The 20,279-nt window shown below is 39.9% G+C and overlaps 2 protein-coding genes across 3 annotated transcripts; one reads left to right on the forward strand and one right to left on the reverse strand.

The window, feature by feature from the left end:
* The first annotated feature begins 301 nt into the window (after positions 1-301).
* LOC122662694 (peptidyl-prolyl cis-trans isomerase CYP40-like) lies at positions 302-12,909 on the forward strand. 2 transcript variants are annotated; one of them, XM_043858397.1, is made up of 9 exons: positions 302-481; positions 835-1,335; positions 1,547-1,634; positions 1,732-1,784; positions 9,920-10,024; positions 11,122-11,197; positions 11,894-11,931; positions 12,021-12,092; positions 12,691-12,909. In XM_043858397.1, the coding sequence occupies exons 1-8, from the start codon at positions 311-313 to the stop codon at positions 12,072-12,074; spliced, it is 1,086 nt and encodes a 361-aa protein (XP_043714332.1). In that variant the 5' UTR covers positions 302-310; the 3' UTR covers positions 12,075-12,092; positions 12,691-12,909. The 2 variants fall into 2 exon arrangements, 1 of the variants encoding a protein (XP_043714332.1); XR_006333078.1 differs by lacking the exons at positions 12,021-12,092; positions 12,691-12,909 and having other exon boundaries at positions 9,969-10,024.
* A 1,675-nt stretch (positions 12,910-14,584) lies between these two features.
* LOC122663392 (armadillo repeat-containing protein 6) lies at positions 14,585-19,666 on the reverse strand. Its single transcript, XM_043859068.1, has 8 exons — positions 19,434-19,666; positions 19,000-19,326; positions 17,986-18,269; positions 16,928-17,056; positions 16,322-16,444; positions 16,054-16,161; positions 15,015-15,193; positions 14,585-14,807 (listed from the first exon to the last, which is right to left on the reverse strand). The coding sequence occupies exons 1-8, from the start codon at positions 19,579-19,581 to the stop codon at positions 14,684-14,686; spliced, it is 1,422 nt and encodes a 473-aa protein (XP_043715003.1). The 5' UTR covers positions 19,582-19,666; the 3' UTR covers positions 14,585-14,683.
* Positions 19,667-20,279: the final 613 nt, after the last annotated feature.

Consider the following 20,279-nt stretch of genomic DNA (forward strand, 5'->3'; position numbering starts at 1 on the left):
TTAGGCCAAAGTACAGGGGAGGCGGATGTAATTTTCCCTAATAATAATAATAATAATAATAAAATAAAGATAGGAAACCCAAAGCCCAGTCTCCTGTCTCTCACCCTCCCTCTCGCGAGTCCCGACACCCATAGGCCAAGGCCACACCCACACCCAGCGCTCCCTCGCCAGTGTGATCGTTTAAATTGAAAATTGCAGTAGTTGGTGCGGGAAATTCCAAAAGTGTTTTTTAGAGTTCATAAGAAAACAGGGTTTAGCCGTTTAGGGTCTTTTTTTGTTATTGGATTTATTGACCTTGAGAAGGGAAGAGATGGTGAACCCACGGTGCTTCTTAGACATTAGCATTGGAGGGGAGCTTGAAGGGAGGATTGTGGTCGAGTTATACAGCGATGTGGTACCTAAAACTGCCGAAAATTTCAGGGCTCTCTGCACTGGAGAGAAGGGCATTGGTCTCAACACTGGTGTTCCTCTACATTACAAGGTCTGTCTTGGTTTTTTTTCTGCATCCTTCTTTTGACTTTTACTCTTCTGGGTTGTTTTTTTAACGGAAGAAAGGGATTATTTGTTTTTTCTGTAGTTAATTATTTCTGATAAGTTAAGCTATTTTTCAGCACTGATTATTTGGAATGTTTCGTGTGTTATGCCCATTTGTTAGTTCCTCAGTTTCTTCAAGAACTCAATGAAATAATGTGCAGTTTTTCTATCTTTTATCTTGTTAGACCAACATGCAAGAACTCTGCTACTTATATGTGTCATATTCACTTTGTTCCTTTCAGAATAACTTTCCATGGGACTTTTCAGTTTACTAATTTTTTCAATATTTCTTTTATTCAGGGCGTCCGTTTTCATAGGATTATTAAAGGTTTTATGATACAATGTGGAGATACATCTGCAGGGGATGGCACTGGAGGAGAATCTATTTACGGTTTGAAGTTTGAAGATGAAAATTTTGAACTGAAGCATGAGAGAAAGGGGATGCTATCAATGGCCAATGCTGGCCCAAACACCAATGGATCTCAGTTCTTTATAACTACTACTCGTACTCCCCATCTTGATGGGAAACATGTTATATTTGGAAAGGTTATTAAAGGCATGGGAGTGGTTCGTTCAGTTGAGCATGTTACTACTCGTGATGGTGATAATCCCACTGATGATGTTATCATTGCGGATTGTGGGGAAATTCCTGAAGGGGAAGATGATGGGATTTCTAATTTTTTTAAAGATGGTGATACTTATCCCGAATGGCCAGCTGACCTCGATGAGAAGTCTAATGAGGTTGCTTGGTGGATAAAGGCTGTAGATGCTGCCAAAAATTTTGGAAATGTGCACTACAAGGTAATTTGTATGTCACAGAAATTTTCCCGGTTGTATTATTCACACTTTTGTACATTTCACTGATCATGTCTGATGAGTAATGCGTTCCTGAGTTATTCTTATATGCAAAGGTGATATAATTTTCGTGGTTAATCCAATCATTTAGTGTCTCTTAATAAACACCTTTTATTGGTCCACATTCTTCTGTAACCTTCTCTTCTACTGTGTACAGAAGCAAGACTACAAGATGGCTCTTAGGAAGTACCGGAAGGCTTTGCGCTACTTGGATATTTGCTGGGAGAAAGAAGACATTGATGAAGGTCAATATTTTGTTTTCAATAACGCCTCTTCTCGTTAGGAGTACTATGTTACCATTCTTTATTCCAGTCTGATTTGTATACTTATGTCGTGGTGCAGAGAAGAGTACATATTTGAGGAAAACAAAGTCACAGATATTCACAAATAGTTCTGTAAGATTCTAAATTTTAGAGTTGATGAGAGTTATGAACACTTCTAGATATGTCTTGGTAGCATATTCGATATCCGAAAAACATGCTGCTTAACAAAATACTGGTATCTTTACCACTCTGTTCAGCCTAGTCCCTAGATAATTGTGTATGTTTTGCTGTGTTTGTGAAATTTAAAGGTTCATGAGGCTAAGATTGTTTACAAATATAGTCAAGTTAGATGAAGGACGGGTCATCGCAACATTATAGGGGGTGTATGCAAAGAAGAAGAAACAGTGACTGCAAGAGAGTTTAAAAAACATAATAAATTATTAGGGTAACATTATATTACAGAATTTGTTGTCATCAGATTTGAGTGAGAGGAAGGCATTTGTCTTTGAATACAGGGAATATGGGGTCAACTCTCTCACCTAGGTCCCTTCCATTTCATTCATGGAATTTCCGGATCCTTTTTTAGGCCTAAAATATTTAGGGATATTTTGTATATTAAATGAGAATCTGGACATAAAAATTCTATTTTTAGATTTTCCCATAGTTTTAGATGCAACAAATAGGATGTTTTTGTGTAGCTGATTATCTAGCCAGGAAGTTGGCCAAAAAGAATTTGGAAGAGATGCTCTATGCATTTTCACATGCATTTTCACTTGTCTTACATAATATTTTGATCCAAAACAAAAAAGAATTTGGAAGAGATGCTCTATGCATTTTCACTTGTCTTACATAATGTTTTGATTCAAAACAAAGTTCCATGTTGCCTATGTGGCATCGTTTCTTGGACATAAAAGCCCAATCATTTCAAAGTAAGTGTGTTTTGCTTACAAGACTAGCTCTTATGAGGGATGTTGGCTGATTTTGAGATTAAAAAGTTGGTTTGATGGGTAAAAACATAAATTCTGAAGCCGAACATTCTCTACAGGTGACACTCCAGCAATAGTTGTCAAGAGAAGTGTGGGGATGGATAGGATAAATGGTGTGGCATGGTTTTTGGGATTTTCAATGGGTGAGCACCTTGTTGGGGTTTTGATAGTTGTAGGGTTAGGTTTTGGTCATGGTTTGGAAACTTTGGAGATGGACTGCTTAGGGATTGGGGAAGTAGTGAAAAAAGAAAGACAAGAATGTTGGTGATGCAGAACCAAGGGTGAACTCAAGGAAGAAAAAGGAGAAAGTTGTTGCTTGTGTGATGAAGATCAGCCCAACCTTAATAGGCTAGGCCTATTGACCCATAATGGGTTAGGACTATTGATGTGGATCAAATCCAACATCATAAACCCAACTTTTATTAGTCCTAATGGGTTTTGGCCTAGGCCCAAGACTAAGGCCCAACCCATGCAAGTTGGGTTTGGTCAATCCATGTTTTTTAACATGTGTTATGTGTGGGTGGTAGGTATTGTTAATAAAGGGGGCCTTATTGTCAAAGGAAGGCTCCATTGTCAAAGGAGGCTCCAATGTCAAAGTTAGGTAGGGGTTGGTGGTAATAAGTCAATGTTTGGTAGGAGGTTTCCTAAAGTCAAGTATTAGGAAAGTTGGATTTTGATGTCCTTTCTTGGAAGCTTTTGCTTCTATTTATATGTAAGGTTGTTTTCAGTCAAAAGGGGAAGTTGGATAATTGAATATTGTTGTAAGCAGTTGCTTTCTTTTGAAGTAAATCCATGGTGTTTGATCCTTGGTGATGGAGCTGGTGTATGATCCAAGCTAACTCCTTGCGGTGGGAAACCCAGGAGGTTACTCTTCAATCATTGTTCTCATTCTTCTTAAGCATTCCAGCCGTTAGAGGCATCACCTTTTCAGTCGAAACTCATTATTACTACTTGCTGTAGATTTGTTGCATCACCCCTTGACTTCCCTATTTTCCTTATACCTATTTCCCTCTAATTACATTACCCTTATCCTTGAACTATACCACATCCTATTAGACCATCCCAATCTTAACCCCATCGAATTGAACCTCTGTTCCCCTGATTCAGATCCTGTGTTGGGATTGGTTGAACTTTCATTCCAGTTCTACATTATTTGGTATCAGAGCCATGACTCTAGAAGACAACAATCAAACCCTTCCACCTGCTCCAGATCCTATGGCAACAGTGATCACCATGTTTCAGCAACTCAGAGAAGAACAGAAGACTATAAGTGATAGATTGTTGGCCTTGGAAGAACGGCAGCGCACTTCTCCTCCTCAGGGTTATTCAACCAATCACTCTTTTGAGGAAGAGGGATATCAGATGAGGTCCGAAGTTCATCGCAATAATCGACGGATACCTGAAGGCAACTAGTAGAGAGGATCCCCTCAACGACCTACTTTTGAAGAATATATAAGGTCTTACTTTGATGGAGAAATTGAAGCACCCTGTCGAAGAGATGACTCCCATAAAGTCAAGCTTGAATTGAAGGAATTCCACGGTAAGCTTGATCCACAAATCTTTTCAGATTGGCTAGCTTCCATGGACGACTATTTCCGATGGTACGATATGTCAGAGGCAAGAAAAATGCAGCTAGCACGTACCAAGCTGGTTGGTGCTGCTCAAGAAAGGTGGAGAACCGAAGAAAGAAAGTTAGAAGACAGAGGTAGAGCTCCCATTTCTTGGGAGGAGATGAAGGAAGATCTGAGTTCGAAGTATTTACCACGTCACTGCCGTTCACAATTGCAAGACCAGCTGAACTCTCTAAGGCAAGGAAGTCTGTCCGTAGCTGAGTATATGGAGCAGTTCGACGCTCTCTACTCACGTATCGGAGTAAGGGAAAATGATATACAGGTGTTGTCCCGTTTTCGTTTGGGTTTGCGATCTGACATCAACCGTGCTATTGGTGTTGTGGACGTGTCTAGTGTTCGAGAATGTTTTGAGAAAGCTGCCCATGCTGAAAAGTTGTTAGCTCCTACAAGCAAACGCTGCGGAGGTTCAGATGGGGAACCAAAGAGGGCTTTTTCAGCTAAGACCTATGCTGCTACCCCACCTCGCACTACCTCCTCCACGTTCAGATTATAAAGGAAAAGCACCAATGGAAAGTACTTCCAAAGTGCAATGTTTCCACTGTCAAGAAGCTGGTCACTTTGCTAAGAATTGCCCTCTGAAACGGACGGTGGCCTTGGCTCTTGAAGAAGATGAAGATTCAGCTGGGAATGATGCTAGCGTATAGCCTGTACCATTGGAAGAGGAAGACGAAGATGCTGATTATTATGAAGGGGCTGACGAAAATGATGACGGCACCTATGGTATTCATGTAGTCACTCGCATCTTGGTGGCTGAAGTTAAAGGTGAAGATTGGCGGCGAAATTGTATCTTCTACAGCCGTATGTATTCAGCCGGTCGTACGGCTCAGGTCATTGTTGACAGTGGCAGCTGTGTCAATGTGGTCTCTGATTTGTTCGTGAAGAGTGCTCAGTTGAAGACAAAGAAGCATCCTCAGCCTTACAAGGTTTCCTTACTGAATGGGACTACCTTGGAGGTCAATCAGCATTGTGCTGTCCCCTTACAGCTCTCTAGGTATGATGAAAAGGTGTGGTGTGATGTTATCCCCATGAAATTGACAGATGTACTCTTAAGGAGGCCGTGGCTTTATGACAATGATGTTCTCACCGGGGGAAAGAAAAATCAGTGTAGTTTTCAGTATAAGGGTCAACACACATTGTTTGAACCTATCAACTTGCCTGAGGAGCTGCGAAAGAAACGGTCCTTGAGGAATTCCCACCCCGAAGAAGAAGGTGTTAGCTCTGCCCCACAAAGAGATCTTCGCTGTTCCGAAGAAGGAGTTTGAGCGGACCAGCCACGACACAGGGCTGATATTGGCACTAGTGACCAAAGAAGTGACTCCACAGCTTGTGGTTCAGCTAGCACCACCCATCAAGGAGCTCCTCTTCAACTTTGTTGACCTAGTACCTGACGAGCTACCCAATGAGCTCCCCCCTTTGAGAGCTATCCAGCATGTCATTGACTTGGTACCAGGCTCAGTCTTGCCAAACCTGCCTGCGTATCGACTTAGTCCTATAGAACACACAGAGCTCAAGAGACAAGTGGATGATCTACTACAAAAAGGCTTCATTGAGGAGAGTTTATCCCCATGTGCTGTACCAGCCCTCCTTACCGCAAAAAAGGACGGATCATGGCGTATGTGTGTGGACAGCAGGGCGATAAATAAAATAACAGTCAAGTATAGGTTCCCTATACCACGGTTAAATGACATGTTGGACATGTTAACCGGTTCTAAAGTCTTCACCAAGCTGGATTTGCGTAGTGGCTACCATTAAATCCGTGTTCGACAAGGAGATGAGTGGAAGGCAGCATTTAAAACCAAGGATGGTTTGTACGAGTGGCAGGTCATGCCTTTTGGTTTGACTAATGCACCAAGCACATTCATGAGGGTGATGACTCAGATACTTCGTCCTTTCATTGGTCACTTTCTTGTGGTTTATTTCGATGACATTCTAATTTACAGTAAGGACCCTACTGACCACATCGACCACATAAAACAAGTTTTCAGGGTATTACGCAAGGAAAAGCTCTATGTGAACCTCAAGAAGTGTTCCTTCATGCTGCCCAAGGTGGTGTTCCTTGGATTCATCGTCTCCTCAAAGGGTGTTGAAGCTGATCCTGAGAAGGTGAAAAGTATCCTTGACTGGCCTGTTCCTCGCACACTCACTGAAGTTCGTAGTTTCCATGGTTTGGCCTCTTTCTACAGAAGATTCATTCGAAACTTCAGTGCCATCATGGCACCTATAACTGAATGTATGAAGAAGAGCAAGGGCAGTTTTAAGTGGACAGTGGCAGCAACTAAGGCACTACAGCTGATCAAGAAAAAGATGACAGAAGCTCCTATACTTCGCCTACCTGATTTTGACAAGATCTTCGAGGTTGCTACCGATGCCTCGCATGTTGGCTTAAGTGGAGTTTTGATGCAAGCTGGCCACACCGTATTGCCTATCACAGTGAGAAAATCAATGAGGCAAAGAAACATTACTCCACATATGACCTAGAGTTCTATGCTGTTGTTCAAGTGCTACGTCATTGGAGGCACTATCTCATTGGCAAAGAATTCATCCTCTACACCGACCATGAGGCACTCAAGCATCTACACTCACAAAAGTCAGTTAGCCATTGCCATGCCAAGTGGGTTGCATACCTATAGGAGTTTGTCTTTGCTATGAAGTACAAGGCTGGTAAGGAGAATGTTGTAGCCGATGCCTTGAGTAGAAAGGTGCTGACCTTGACTACATTTTCAGCTCATGCCTTGAGCTATATCAGATCAGAGGAGAATATGCGGCCGATCCTGACTTCAGTGTTCTTTATGAAGAGCTGCAACGTGGCAGGCAGCATGCTAAATATTCAGTACAAGATGGTTATTTGTTCTTAGGAACGCGTCTGTGCATTCCGAACTCCTCCCTACGACATCACATCATTAGGGAGCTACATGGAGGAAGTTTAGGAGGTCACTTTGGCAAGGACAAAACTATTTCACTGGTGGCTGATCGCTACTACTGGCCTCACTTAACCAAAGATGTGGACCATGTGATCAAACGATGTCGTGTATGTCAGCTGGCCAAAGGAACGAAGCCAAAATACAGGTCTATATTCTCCATTGCCTGTGCCACATGCACCGTGGCAAGATATCAGCATGGACTTTGTTCTCGGACTACCCCTTACCAAGGATCGACATGATTCCATCATGGTGGTGGTTGATCATTTCACCAAGATGGCTCACTTCATACCTTGTTGCAAGACTTTCGACGCCTTTCATGTTGCAAAGCTGTTCTTTCGAGAGGTTGTACGTATCCATGGGCTGCCAAGCACTATAGTTTCAGACCGGGATGTCAAGTTCACCAGCTATTTTTGGAAGACGTTGTGGCTGAAAACTAACACTAAATTGAAGTTTTCTCTGACTTTTCATCCACAAACTGATGGGCGATCAAGTAGTGAACCGAAGCTTGGGAAATCTCTTGAGGTGCCTAGTTCGAGATTATGAGAAGACCTGGCCAGCCATTTTAGACATAGCTGAGTTTGCTTACAATAGTTCAGTCAATAGAACTATTGGGCGTACTCCTTTTGAAGCACTTCTTGGATTGCAGCCTTGGTGCCCAATTGACTTCATTCCACTCCCACCTCAAGCACGCCTCAATCTTGAAGCGGATGAGTTCATTAGGCACATCACTGAGGTGCATGCTAATGTTAGGTGACGCATCGCCCTCAACAATAAAGTATACAAAGCCACAGCTGATCGCCATCGCCGTTATGTCGAGTTCCAGCCAGGAGATATGGTGATGGTGCATATTCAGCCCGAGAGGTTCCAGCCAGGCTTCAATACCAAGCTTCATCCTAAGAATATGGGTCCATACAAGGTGTTGAAACGCATTGGACCTAACGCCTACATGTTAGAGCTGCCTGAAGATATGAACATTAGCAACATTTTCAACGTTGCTGATCTCCATGTGTACGTGGGACATCATTCTAACAATGGTGATACGGAGCAGATGCTAAGACTGCCCCAACTTCAGTCCCCACCTACAGATATCATTGAAGAGGTTTTGGACGACATGTACAAAACCACTCGTCGTGGCACCGGTTACCATACCTTTCTCGTCAAATGGAAGGGTTGCCCACGACGTGATAACACTTGGATACACGCCGATGACTTCAAGAAGCTTGATCCGGACTTGTACAAACGTTATATGGCCTTCACCCATTCGTCGGAGACGAATGTTTTCAAGCCAGGGAGAGTTGGTGCAGAACCAAGGGTGTACTCAAGGAAGAAAAAGAAGAAGGTTGTTGCTTGTGTGATGAAGATCAGCCCAACCTTAATGGGCTAGGCCTATTGACCCATAATAGGTTGGGACTATTGATGTGGATCAAATCCAACATCATAGGCCCAACTTTTATTAGTCCTAATGAGCTTTGGCCTAGGCCCAAGACTAAGGCCCAACCCATGCAAGTTGGGTTTGGTCAATCCATGTGTTTTAACATGTATTATGTGTGGGTGGTAGGTATTGTCAATAAAGGGGGCCTTATTGTCAAAGGAGGCTCCAATGTCAAAGTTAGGTAGGGGTTGGTGGTAATAAGTCAATGTTTGGTAGGAGGTTTCCTAAAGTCAAGTATTAGGAAAGTTGGATTTTGATGTCCATTCTTGGAAGCTTTTGCTTCTATTTATATGTAAGGTTGTTTTCAGCCAAAAGGGGAAGTTGGATAATTGAATATTGTTGTAAGCAGTTGTTTTCTTTTGAAGTAAATCCATGGTGTTTGATCCTTGGTGATGGAGCTGGTGTGTGATCCAAGCTGACTCCTTGCGGTGGGAAACCCAGGAGGTTACTCTTCAATTATTGTTCTCATTCTTCTCAAGCATTCCAGCCATTAGAGACATCACCTTTTCAATCGAAACTCATTATTACTACTTGCTGTAGATTTGTTGCATCACCCCTTGACTTCCCTATTTTCCTTATACCTATTTCCCTCTAATTACATTACCCTTACCCTTGAACTATACCACATCCTATTAGACCATCCCAGTCTTAACCCCATCGAATTGGACCTTTGTTCCCCTTATTCAGATCCTGTGTTGGGACTGGTTGAACTTTCATTCCAGTTCTACATTAGTTGGAGGATGATATAACAGAAGTAAATGTCAATCAAATATCAGAACCAAGAGGGTGGGGGCAGGGAGCTGTAGGTCAAACAATGTTCTTACTAGATCAGATATGTTTTACTAAAATGAAGATTACTGTTTCTTATCAGCAGGAAAAAATATTTCTGATCTTCTTGATGGGTATATTAATATTATTTCCTCTGTGTGTACGTGTGTGTGCACACGAGAACACATGCTAATCTAGAAATGAACGGTTAAGACAAGCATATATTAATTAATTATACAAAGCGATGCTGATTGAAGGGAAAATACATGAAAATAGGGTCATAGGGGTAACATCTTAGCATTTTTTACCATTTAGTCCATGCTCCAACATTATGGTCAAAGGAAATTTTAACTGTGTCAAATCTCTTTCATGCTATATTCATGTTGGATGCCCACTTGTTTATCTTGTTTCATAGCATGTTCGTTAATTAGGTTTGTTTGTTAGTTGCTAATGGATTCTACTTTGCTTCTTGTTTTAATGATTTCCCCTCTTTGTCTAAATGATTGATTTGCAAAAATGCTTTCTTCAGGCTTGTAAGTTGAAATTAGGAGATTTAAAAGGAGCATTGCTGGATACAGACTTTGCAATGCGTGATGGGGAGAATAATGTGAAAGCTTTGTTTCGCCAAGGGCAGGTTGGGCTCTTGCATCCATATAGTGCTTTTGAGTTGCATGTGCATGCCTTTATAAATATCTTGTAACTGGCATTTTGGCTGTTCTAATCATTGCAAGCTTTGTTTTTATACATTGCTGTTCTGTATTTTCTTGTTTCTTAATTCAACGATTTTTTGCAATAGAGCCATGATGGACCTTCTGAGGACACGTCGAATCTACTTTACTGAAACTCTTTGCTTTAGGGATTGTTAAGATAGTTTGAGGCTTTATAGCCTAGACTGTTGTGCTTGTACATTGAGAAGACATTCGATTCAGCACTGACATCTTAATGTTGGACCTGTTTTATCTAAAGCTTTTGTCTATGGGATTGAGTGTGGTATGTAACTTTGATATGCTTTGGTTTGGAATGGTGAACACTGAATCATAGTTGTCAAGGCGTCCAGGCGGCTTTGCCTGGATTGGCGCCTTGGTCACCTAGGCAATGCCTTGGCGCCTTGCTGGTGTCGCATTAATTCCCCCCCCCCTTTCGACCGCCTTGGTTCATCTAGGGGCTGTGACAACTATGCACTGAATCACTGATAGCTTGACTAATCATTACTGTTTTAAATGTATTGCTTACTCCAGTTACTTTTATTGCTTAACTAGCATTTTAGCTGATAGCATGGAACATTAACAATGATTGCAGGTATGCTTTGTAATTAGTATTTGAGTTCTTGGTCTTAGTGGTACTATTACATTAAAGGCAACGAGTCATTATGTGGTAATATGAAAGAATTACGCTGAGCTTTAGCTGGTGTACCTCAGAGATTCCCATGGATAGTGACCAGTCATTATCTTTTTATTGCAATGAATGGCTAGGAACTAGTCTGGAAGCTCAAGATTAGCATGATTCCTGATCTAGGAACTGGCAGGGATATGTACTGATTGGCTTTGCTTGTTTTCTGTGATGTGGTCCACAGATGTTGTGTACTTGTTAAATTTTGCCCTTTCCTGGGGGTTGCTTGAGTTTTTGTGCAAATGTCGAAAACGTTCTTGGAAGCAAGAATATTGGACGACTTTGTTTTTTCAGTGGAGTAGTTTTGTAATGCCAATGATAATGGTTTTATTTACATTTCAGGCATATATGGCACTTAATGATGTGGATGGTGCAGTGGAGAGCTTCAAGAAGGCATTAGACTTGGAGCCAAATGATGGTCAGTGAATTATACAATTTCAGTTTCTCTTGTCAAAATGCTCAAAGTAGGAGACAACATGAACTTGGCTGATTTATCATTTGAAAAGTAATTTCTGGTGCCCCTGTGTAGCTCACATGCTACAAATGTAAATGGCACAAAATTTCAAGTATAAGGAGCAAATCTGTTGGATCGGCCAACACTGATCCTTTGATACTAATCTGATACTGAAGCATCGGCTACAATCTGGCCATATTGTCTGATCCGATGCCTAATCCTGAGTTCTAATTCCTTGAAATGTTCAGCAGTTCGAAGTTCGAACAGTGTAGATATGATATGCTTAATTATTTAATCTGATTGAGATAAGCAACTGCATTGGTTTTTTTAGAAAGTTGTAACACCTTGGATGTTGCCATACAAAATGTTGGAATTGCGAGACCTTCAGTCACCCACATCACATAAAAGATCTCATTTTTCGACATTATTCTCTGTTAAACACCCTGTGTCCTTGTCTGTAGCTGTATAAACCTATGTAATTTTCACAATAGGTTCCATGTAGGACAAGCCATGTCAGTGGATACCAAACTTGCGGCCATGTCCTTGTTATCTAGCAAATTGGTCAACAAATGATTGTATTTATACACTCTTCTATGTTGAATATTCCTGTGTAAAATCAGCTCTTGATTTCTCTTTGCATTAATATATCCTGTCTTTCAGGTGGCATAAAAAAGGAGCTTGCTGCTGCAAAAAAGAAGGTCCATAATTGCTCCAATGTTTAAGCATTTTTGGTTTGTTATGTGATTTTTTTTGACGTAGTTATGAAATTGTGAAAAATGTATTTCAGATTGCTGACAGACGTGACCTGGAAAGGAAGGCCTATTCCAAAATGTTCCAATAGAGTTCATGGAGCTCTATGGTATGTTAATTATTCTTAGTAATCGGGATTTCTGAATTGTTGTTTGATATGCAAAAGCCTTTCACCATTACACATGGGAGTATCATTTCTTCAAGCGTCAACTCAAGTGGTTTTGGCGTATGCTACCATAGCTTCTATAAAGTGGGGCAACCACTATTTTTGGATTTCTTTTGGGGCTATGTCAATCCAGATCTGTTCCAGATGTTATTCTTTCACATAATTGTCACAATCAAGTATATTTTGTTCCAGACAAAGTTTTCCTCCACCCATAGAGGACGGTTCATCCATCATTCTAGGGAATACCCTCCCGATACCCATTCCCGTCCTGTCCCGCCCCTCGGTGAATGAAATCCCATTCACCGTGGGTGGAGGGGAACTCGGTCCTTTTGTTCATTTTGAATTGTTACAATAATTATATCTGTGTTACTTTGCTCAGAGATCTCCTAGGTGGTAAACTGGTAACCATTTAACACTAGGACCTCTCTGTGTTTGACATATTGATGGCCATGAGATTCATAGGTTGCACTTTGTATTTAAATATAATACTGTGCATAATTGCCTGCTAACATACCCCTCCCCTTTTCTAATTGTGTCCCAGGCTATAGACAGGGTGAAGGAAAACCAGCAGATCCCCTGATCGCGTACAGAGATAGACAGCGCAAGCACCAGCCAATTTTTGTTTGATAGGTTTACGAGTTTAAAAATTCAGGACTTGATTATTGGCTGAACTGGATTGCTATATGATGAAATCATGTGCAATCATTCAACAATCTTGACATGTTTGACATTAAAGTAACAAGCTTAATTGGTCTCAAAAGCATGGTTTCTTCTTAACCAATTCCTTGTGATTATTTTCAATACTAGCAATAGTGGTATCTGGTATCCCCCCCCCAGTCTATTGTGGATATTGGCTTGTGCGGATGTCTGGAGTTTTCGATTCTCTCGTCGTAGTCATTGAATTTTCAGGTCTGCTTCTCCAGCCATCTTCCTCATCTTTCACATTTCTTTGGTTTGTTCTTGCATTTAGTTATTTCAGTCCTGCCAGTGCCATTAAGCTTCAAGCAGCTACAAGTTTTCGTTTATTGGAGGCTTATGATACTGGGACATGGCAATCGACCAATACAGTTTCCAGATTAGCTTTTCTTATCTGGGACATGGCAATCGACCAATGCCTGATAGTCTACGTGAGCTATGAGGTGGTCTACAATATCATCCCTTACTGGCTGCTTAAGTCTTAAAATTACTGTCTTCTAATGCTCTGAATGATTGTGTGTACATGTGCATGGTGGTTGATAGTTTAATTGCTTGATGTGTTAGCCCTAACGTATAAGTTCATATCTGCAAGGGAGGCTGTCTTCAGTTGGTATTTCTGCTGTTTGTCTCCTGTTTTCAGCTTAAGTTCTTCTGATCATTGTTGGATCATCTGCTCTTCCTTTTCCCTTTGGCACAGTTATGAGAAGCAGCTCAGGCCACTTAATATGATTTGCCCTCTATTTCTTGGGGCTTCTGAAGTTGATTCGATCCAGTAAACATTCAGGGTGGTAATGCTTGATTTCGTGCCATTCTGGGATTTTCAACCAAAAACTGAAAAAACCCAACTTCAGTTATTCGGGCACTCACACTTAGGGTATAGGAATCGAATAAATGCATTATTAACTATAGATATTCTTTCACGAGTAGTATGGGCTAATGAGAGACCCAGGATCACATTCAGTGTACGTGAATGTACGAGAATGGCTCATAGTCGGGACCCACATGGAGTGGAAGCAATTCACGTACGTGAATGTGAGCCCAACTCCTAATGAGGCATGGGAAGGTTATTGGTATTCAGATTCCAAAGAAACTTGGACATCTATTATTTGGATTAAAATTACGATTTATTTACATACTCAAACAAATAAAAATTTGCCAGGTGCAAATTTTACAATTGTGGCTTCTTTAGGATTTCTTATAATTTGGATATACTATTTCAGGGTCAATCTATTAGTTAGGAATAGGGTTACATAGTTATGGTTTATACACATTAACATCTAAGATTACTTTCGGCTTTGGCCTTTTACTAGTTAATCCTGCTAAAGCAACTAGACGGCGTATTTTTTTGAAACGAGGTCCTTGATAAAGAGGCATAAGGACTCCCTTTTTATTTCATTTTATTGTTATTGAAATTTTATTTGACCGAGAATAACACTAAATTAAGACTGAACTAATCGATAAAAGAAACAAAATCTACTGAAATACTCTTCTACAAAGAAGAAAAACCAAATGGTGTTGCTACGCTTCAATGGACAAAATCTACCAGGGGAATATTTCATTTCTTAACCAGGTATGGCTTTGAAAGGTGACAGAGTAGGCCAAGTTTTAACGATTACACCACATATCAGAAACTTTGCCCGAGAGGGAACCTCTGGTTTCACAAGCGAGAACTGCAACATTTGGAATTTGAAGACCCGTACGATGGATTGGTTGAGAAAACTGAAGCCATTGAGTTACCATTTCTGAGACAACAGTAGTGTCATTAAAACCCAATCTTTACTGGAAGGCTAAATATAACAACAGCAGAAAGCAATCAGAGTTCAATCAGAGTTCATAAACTATGAATTATAGTTATCAGGCCCCAAATCCCTTAGTGCATCTGTAGCTGCTTCTTTACAGCTTTCATGGCTTTCTTTGGCCATTCTTATCATCTTCTCAATTCCACTGTTAAGCAAAACACGTCTGCAATTTTTCACAAGAGAAGCCAAAAGAAAAAAAAAAATCAGTTAACTGTAAACATCAAACAATTGGAGAAAAGCTCCATCAACTAAAAGGTTCACCTAATTTCAGTTGGTAGGAACCCTCAACATTAATTGGGGAAGACGAAAAAATGAAAGCAGTAAACCATTGCAAAGGTGTAGTAGAAATATGTTAAATCATCAGACTCGCCTGTTTTCAGGGTTCCTGACAGCAAGATTGCGGACCATAAAACATGCCTGACGTTGCATCTGATGTGCGGTTGGGAACTTCTCCATGGCTTGAATCACAAAATCTCCAGCTCCAGCCTCAATTGCACTGGCTGCATTGCCTGGGGACCTTAATGATAGAACACAGATAATCGACATAATCTGGAAAAAAAAGAAGAAACCAAAACAAAGGTTAAAAAAAAGGCTTCAAAAGTAAAGTTGCACCAGTTCAAGTAACTAAACACAGATACAATGTAGATACACATAGTTGCTTTTTTTGGAGATGACTTGTATACTTTTAGAAACTGAACCAGACCACTTAGTCAAACCAGGTGTGAACTGGCCATCTTCAAAATTCAAAAACAAACCCCCCCCCAAAAAAAAAAAAAAAAAAAACTGATGGTAAGAAAACCCGCAAAACGTTTCTAAATGGCCAGTTTTCAATTATTTATTTATTTGTTTATTCATTTCCTATTGTGAGTTTTCATTTATTTATCTATTTATCGCAAACCAGGTTTGACAGGTCAAACAAGAACTCGCCTCCACAGTTAGATGGCTAGTCTGGTTTTTGATAAGCTCAAGGAACAGCCAAAAAACCATATTAAATGGATATTCTAAACCATCCAAGTAACTACATTCCTCCCACCGGAAAAGAAGAGAAATGCCCAATGATAATAATTCATTGAGATTGATTACTATTTCTTGTTTCCTGGGTTATTTCCATCCTCCCCAAAAAGAAGGCAACCAAATAGAACTTTTGGTGTTGTAAGATACCTCTTCTGAAAGTGTAGTAGGAACACTAGAAGCCAATATATTGGACATAACTACATAAGACCTACAGTAACCATTGTCATGCTCATAACGTGGGAGGCACAGTGATGTTTACTGTTCATTGTTGATAGGGAATTCATACTCCAACTAAAAAGCTGTGCATATGGAAATGTTGGGTTTTGCAATGATGAGTGATAGCAATACCTGTTGGTGTGTGCTGACATTTGTTTCCAGTAAAGGAAGCAACTTACCTCTTGCAAGACAGATGGGTCATCAAAAAAGCTTGATGAGAGTTTCATTAACCTATCCATTCCCCTATTCTGGACGATGGTAGTTTTGTTAGCATCACTTCCTGCCAACTGATCAGAGTAAACCAAATTAGAGCAGTTTAAAAGCTCAGCATATGGGTTGAGCTTACAAATCTGAGTGCAGTGTCATGTTGCCGGAAAGACAACTTCACATCAACAATGGTTCCAGTGCAGAAATTTATTAAGTTTAAATCAAATTACAGCTTCAAACCTTAGACAACAAAGAGCAGAAGGCTTTAGCAACAACTTTGTTGTTTTGTTTACCACTGTCATCAATACAACAGAAAACAGCATCAATGCCACCATTGTCAGCTATTAATCTGCATATTTCATCCTGCAGAAAGAAGCAATGGAAAGAGTAGCCAACAACCCATTACAACAGCGGTAGAACAGCTATACAAAATCAATACGAACTTGTAAATTTCCAGATTCACTAGAAACCATTATTATGATTCATCGCATGGTTAGTGCTCCCCAACCACCCCCCCCCCCCCCAAAAAAAAGAAGTCCAAATCACCAGGCCTTATAGGAGCACACAAACTTTTTGAATCTGAGCTCAAGAATATTGATTCACACAGATACACCTTTACAAATAGAAGGAAGTTGACATGGATTCAATGGACATCCATTTTAAAGTCAGATATAAACAGAAAGGAGCACCTTCCTTGGAATGCTAATGTATACAGCCTTTAAAACCAAGAGAATTTCTAAGAATCATCAAATACTGGCAAGGAAATAACTGGATCCAAAGAATGGCAATAGCAGAGAAATTAAACTGTATAATGATTTGATGTATTTCAGAACTAACAAAACATACATTAACAGCAACAGCCTTCAGAGCTATGCTCGCTGAAACTAGACTAGGAGAGCTGAGTCCTTCACAAAGTGCATCCACAAGAGCTACAGCAATTCCAATCTCAGCAAATCTTCTAGCATACCCATAAACCTGGAGTTTACACACATATCTCAATTACTTCAAGGCAATGATTAGATAAAATTAAATGTAAACCTATGAGTTCACATGAGAGTAGTCAACTTGTGGAAGTCAATCAAATCATTCCACGTTGGAAACAAATAAAAAAACCATATTACCACTCCTTTTGAAAGGATGGAAAATGATGTTATCAACTCAAATCTTTCATTTTTCTTCTTGATAAGTTAAAAACCAGTGCTAATCTGACTACATTTAATGCCAGTCGTGCGCATGCACAGCCGTGCATGAAAACTTTTGCCTTAAAATTTATAATAAATATTTCATAAACCAACTTTTTTTGTGTTATTGTATGTTAACTTTATCATATTAACTTTTTCACCAGTCAATTATAAGATTGTCAACATGTGGGATTGAGTATTTAAAATAATACTAATAAATATAAGGGGAAAATGCTTGGCTGACAACAACAACAATAACAATTATGATGAGCAATAACTATGGTGCTTGAATCAACGCTATAAAATTAAATATTTTAGGAGCACTAAGATCAAAACATTCCTTATGCTAATCCCTAGGATCCAGTAAAAAGATTAGGACCATTGTGCTTGCGTCAATGTTCAAGCACTCTTCAACTTGCTAAATGTTACAGAAAACGAATATCACTTAAAATAAGCATTAAGTTGATAAACAGGTGATCACTAATGAAAACACATCAATTTATCAATGAGAGTGTTAGAAGATTTGGAGGATTACAACTTTCTAGGATTAAGGTTCTCTTTAATTTCCATGAATTCTATAAAAAGAACCAGATCAAGATAGGCCACAAATGTCAGTACGTACCTTAGGCAAATTGATTAAAGAGGAAAGGAAAAAAATAAGGATGCAGATGTAGTAACTTAATCCCATGGATGGGCATTGCATATGCACCATACAGTACTTACTTGAGAAGCTACAACACGGTTATCATCAGGTGTCAACAAGACACGAATAGCATCATATAAACTTCCAATGCTGCCTCTACTCTCCGTCCTCATGATTTGGATGAAAAGCTCATCAATTTTTAACTCCATGAATGCTTCCTTGAGGAGCTCATTACCAGTTGCAGCTGCAGCAACAACTGAGAAACTACTATTCAATATAATCACATTTTGACGATTATCAGAAATAATATCCACCACAATCTTGGGTCCGCCAATCTTTCGAAATGTTTCCGTAGTTTGAACATCTGTACAATGAGAATATTAAATAAATAACAGAGTTCAAGTAATCTACAGAGAAAAATTTACTATGGGCAAGCCTAACGTCCCTAACATCATTTAGATCAAAGTTACAAGCATAATTATATCAAAGGATTTTCTTTTCCAGTATATTAATTTGCAAAAGAGAATGGTCATTCCCTTTCAGCATTTGGTACCATGTGATAAACATATACTTCAAATACAAGGGCATTACATTTACACAATTCCATTGTAAACACAAATTCAAGGTTTCTCATATAACTCTGCAGGAATCAAATACAGGCCAAGTAATGCATATGGAATATCCTAATCCTATTCAAAAGATCTAGAGAGAACAACTGTAAGTTATATGATCTACATTTTATCTTTTGTCCAGTTCTTTTTCTTAGGCTAAATTCTACCTTGAAACCCTTCCACTGAAAAAAAACACTTACATAGTCCTAGGTATTCCTGCAAAACTGTAATTTGTTTCTATGTTTTTATTTATCCAACCCAAGATGAAATCAGCCTTCGTTCCTAATTCAAACAACAGGAATTCCATTCAATGCAGCTTGCGAGGTTCTTTAATAGATTATGTCAAAGCAAAATAGCAAATGCGAAACTTGCTCCCACGCAGACACACCCACTTGTGGCAAAGTAACGTGTATTAACAAACAGCACAATTATTCTGATTCTTGAAAACTACAGAAACGAATTTTCACAATCCCTCATCCATACCGTAGAGGAACGAAGCCATTGCCTTCAGTGCCGAAACAAGAGGCCGCTCACATCCATCACGAATTTTGGAACATAATGAACAAACCAGCTCCACTCCTCCATTCCTTGCTGCAATCGATGCATTTCCTGATCCTGAAGATGAGCAGAGGACACTAAGTTTATCAAAATGCTTGGCAATCTCATCGAGATCTTCACCACTGAAACTCGCTGTTGACGGTTCATAATCTTGATCCTTCAATTTGGAGGTAATTTCTTTCACTCTATCTAGAGATTGGATCACGGGATCGTCTTTGAGGCTACTAACTCCAGGAATGCATTTAACGATACCTGTGAAAAAAGATTTAAGACTATGGTTAGCGAGTGAAAAAAGATTCGTGTTTGTTTATAATTCAGAAAGAGCATTGTGATGGGGGAGAGGAGAAGGGAGGAGTGACCGGAGAGGTCGACGCCCTGAAGAGTAAGGGTTTCAATGGCATCTTGAAGGGCTTCTTCTGGATCCATGCCGAGATCGTCCATGTTTTCTCTCACCAAACCCTCGAATGCTTCCTGTGAGATTGTTCGTATATTCTTCGCTGGAGCCATCGTCTTCCACTCTTCCGCTTCCGCTTCGCTTTGCTAGTGAGAGTGGAATTAGACAAACATTCAAATTTTTACGACGCTCACGCGACTCAAAAACCGTCCGTCCAAAATTATTTTATGCTCTCTTTGGTATTATTTCTAGGGTTTTTTACAATTATCACCCCAAAAACTTTGATATTAACTATTACCCTCTTAAAAGTTTTCAAACAACTATTACCCTTCTCTGTTGCATGTCAATAATTAATTGCCCCCACCGTTACATACCCGTAAGGGAGAGTGTGCCATTGTCACAAATTTTCTAAGACCAAAATGCCCACTCTTGGGGTGGTAATTGTAAAAAAAAATCCTACCCCATCACCGTCCCTTCTCCTCCTCCTCCTCCTCCTTCTTCTTCCTTCTCTGCATTTGTGGTAGCCATTAATCTTCCACTTTATCAAGGCCTCTTCTTTCGCAAGGACACAGGCCGCATGCCTTCCTCTCTCCTGTCGAGATCATTTGTTTTGGCTGTAATAGACTGCATGCTAACCATGTACTAGTATGTGGCTGTACCAAAGTGAAGAGTATTATGCAAGAAGATTGTTAAGTTTCAAGGATTAAGAGATTCTTTGTGTTGAGAGAACCCTGTCTTAATGTTTCAGTCAAAACAAGGGAAATGCACATCTTTTCGTTTCTCTTCTCTGTGTCTTCCACATTTGCAAAAC

Source organism: Telopea speciosissima, chromosome 5 (genome assembly GCF_018873765.1).
Source record: "Telopea speciosissima isolate NSW1024214 ecotype Mountain lineage chromosome 5, Tspe_v1, whole genome shotgun sequence".
NCBI lineage: Eukaryota > Viridiplantae > Streptophyta > Magnoliopsida > Proteales > Proteaceae > Telopea > Telopea speciosissima.

What these genes read in the sequence shown, in the direction of transcription:
- LOC122663392 (XM_043859068.1), bottom strand. Translation starts at nt 19,581, where the DNA reads ATGGCTCCAGCGAAGAATATACGAACAATCTCACAGGAAGCATTCGAG. An exon ending in TGAAGGCTGTTGCTGTTAAT is followed by an intron (nt 16,445 to 16,927) that starts GTATGTTTTGTT and finishes TTCTTTCTGCAG; the next exon opens with GATGAAATATGCAGATTAAT. An exon ending in TCTGCTCTTTGTTGTCTAAG is followed by an intron (nt 16,162 to 16,321) that starts GTTTGAAGCTGT and finishes TACTCTGATCAG; the next exon opens with TTGGCAGGAAGTGATGCTAA.
- LOC122662694 (XM_043858397.1), top strand. Translation starts at nt 311, where the DNA reads ATGGTGAACCCACGGTGCTTCTTAGACATTAGCATTGGAGGGGAGCTT. An exon ending in TTGGAAATGTGCACTACAAG is followed by an intron (nt 1,336 to 1,546) that starts GTAATTTGTATG and finishes TACTGTGTACAG; the next exon opens with AAGCAAGACTACAAGATGGC. An exon ending in AGACTTGGAGCCAAATGATG is followed by an intron (nt 11,198 to 11,893) that starts GTCAGTGAATTA and finishes CCTGTCTTTCAG; the next exon opens with GTGGCATAAAAAAGGAGCTT.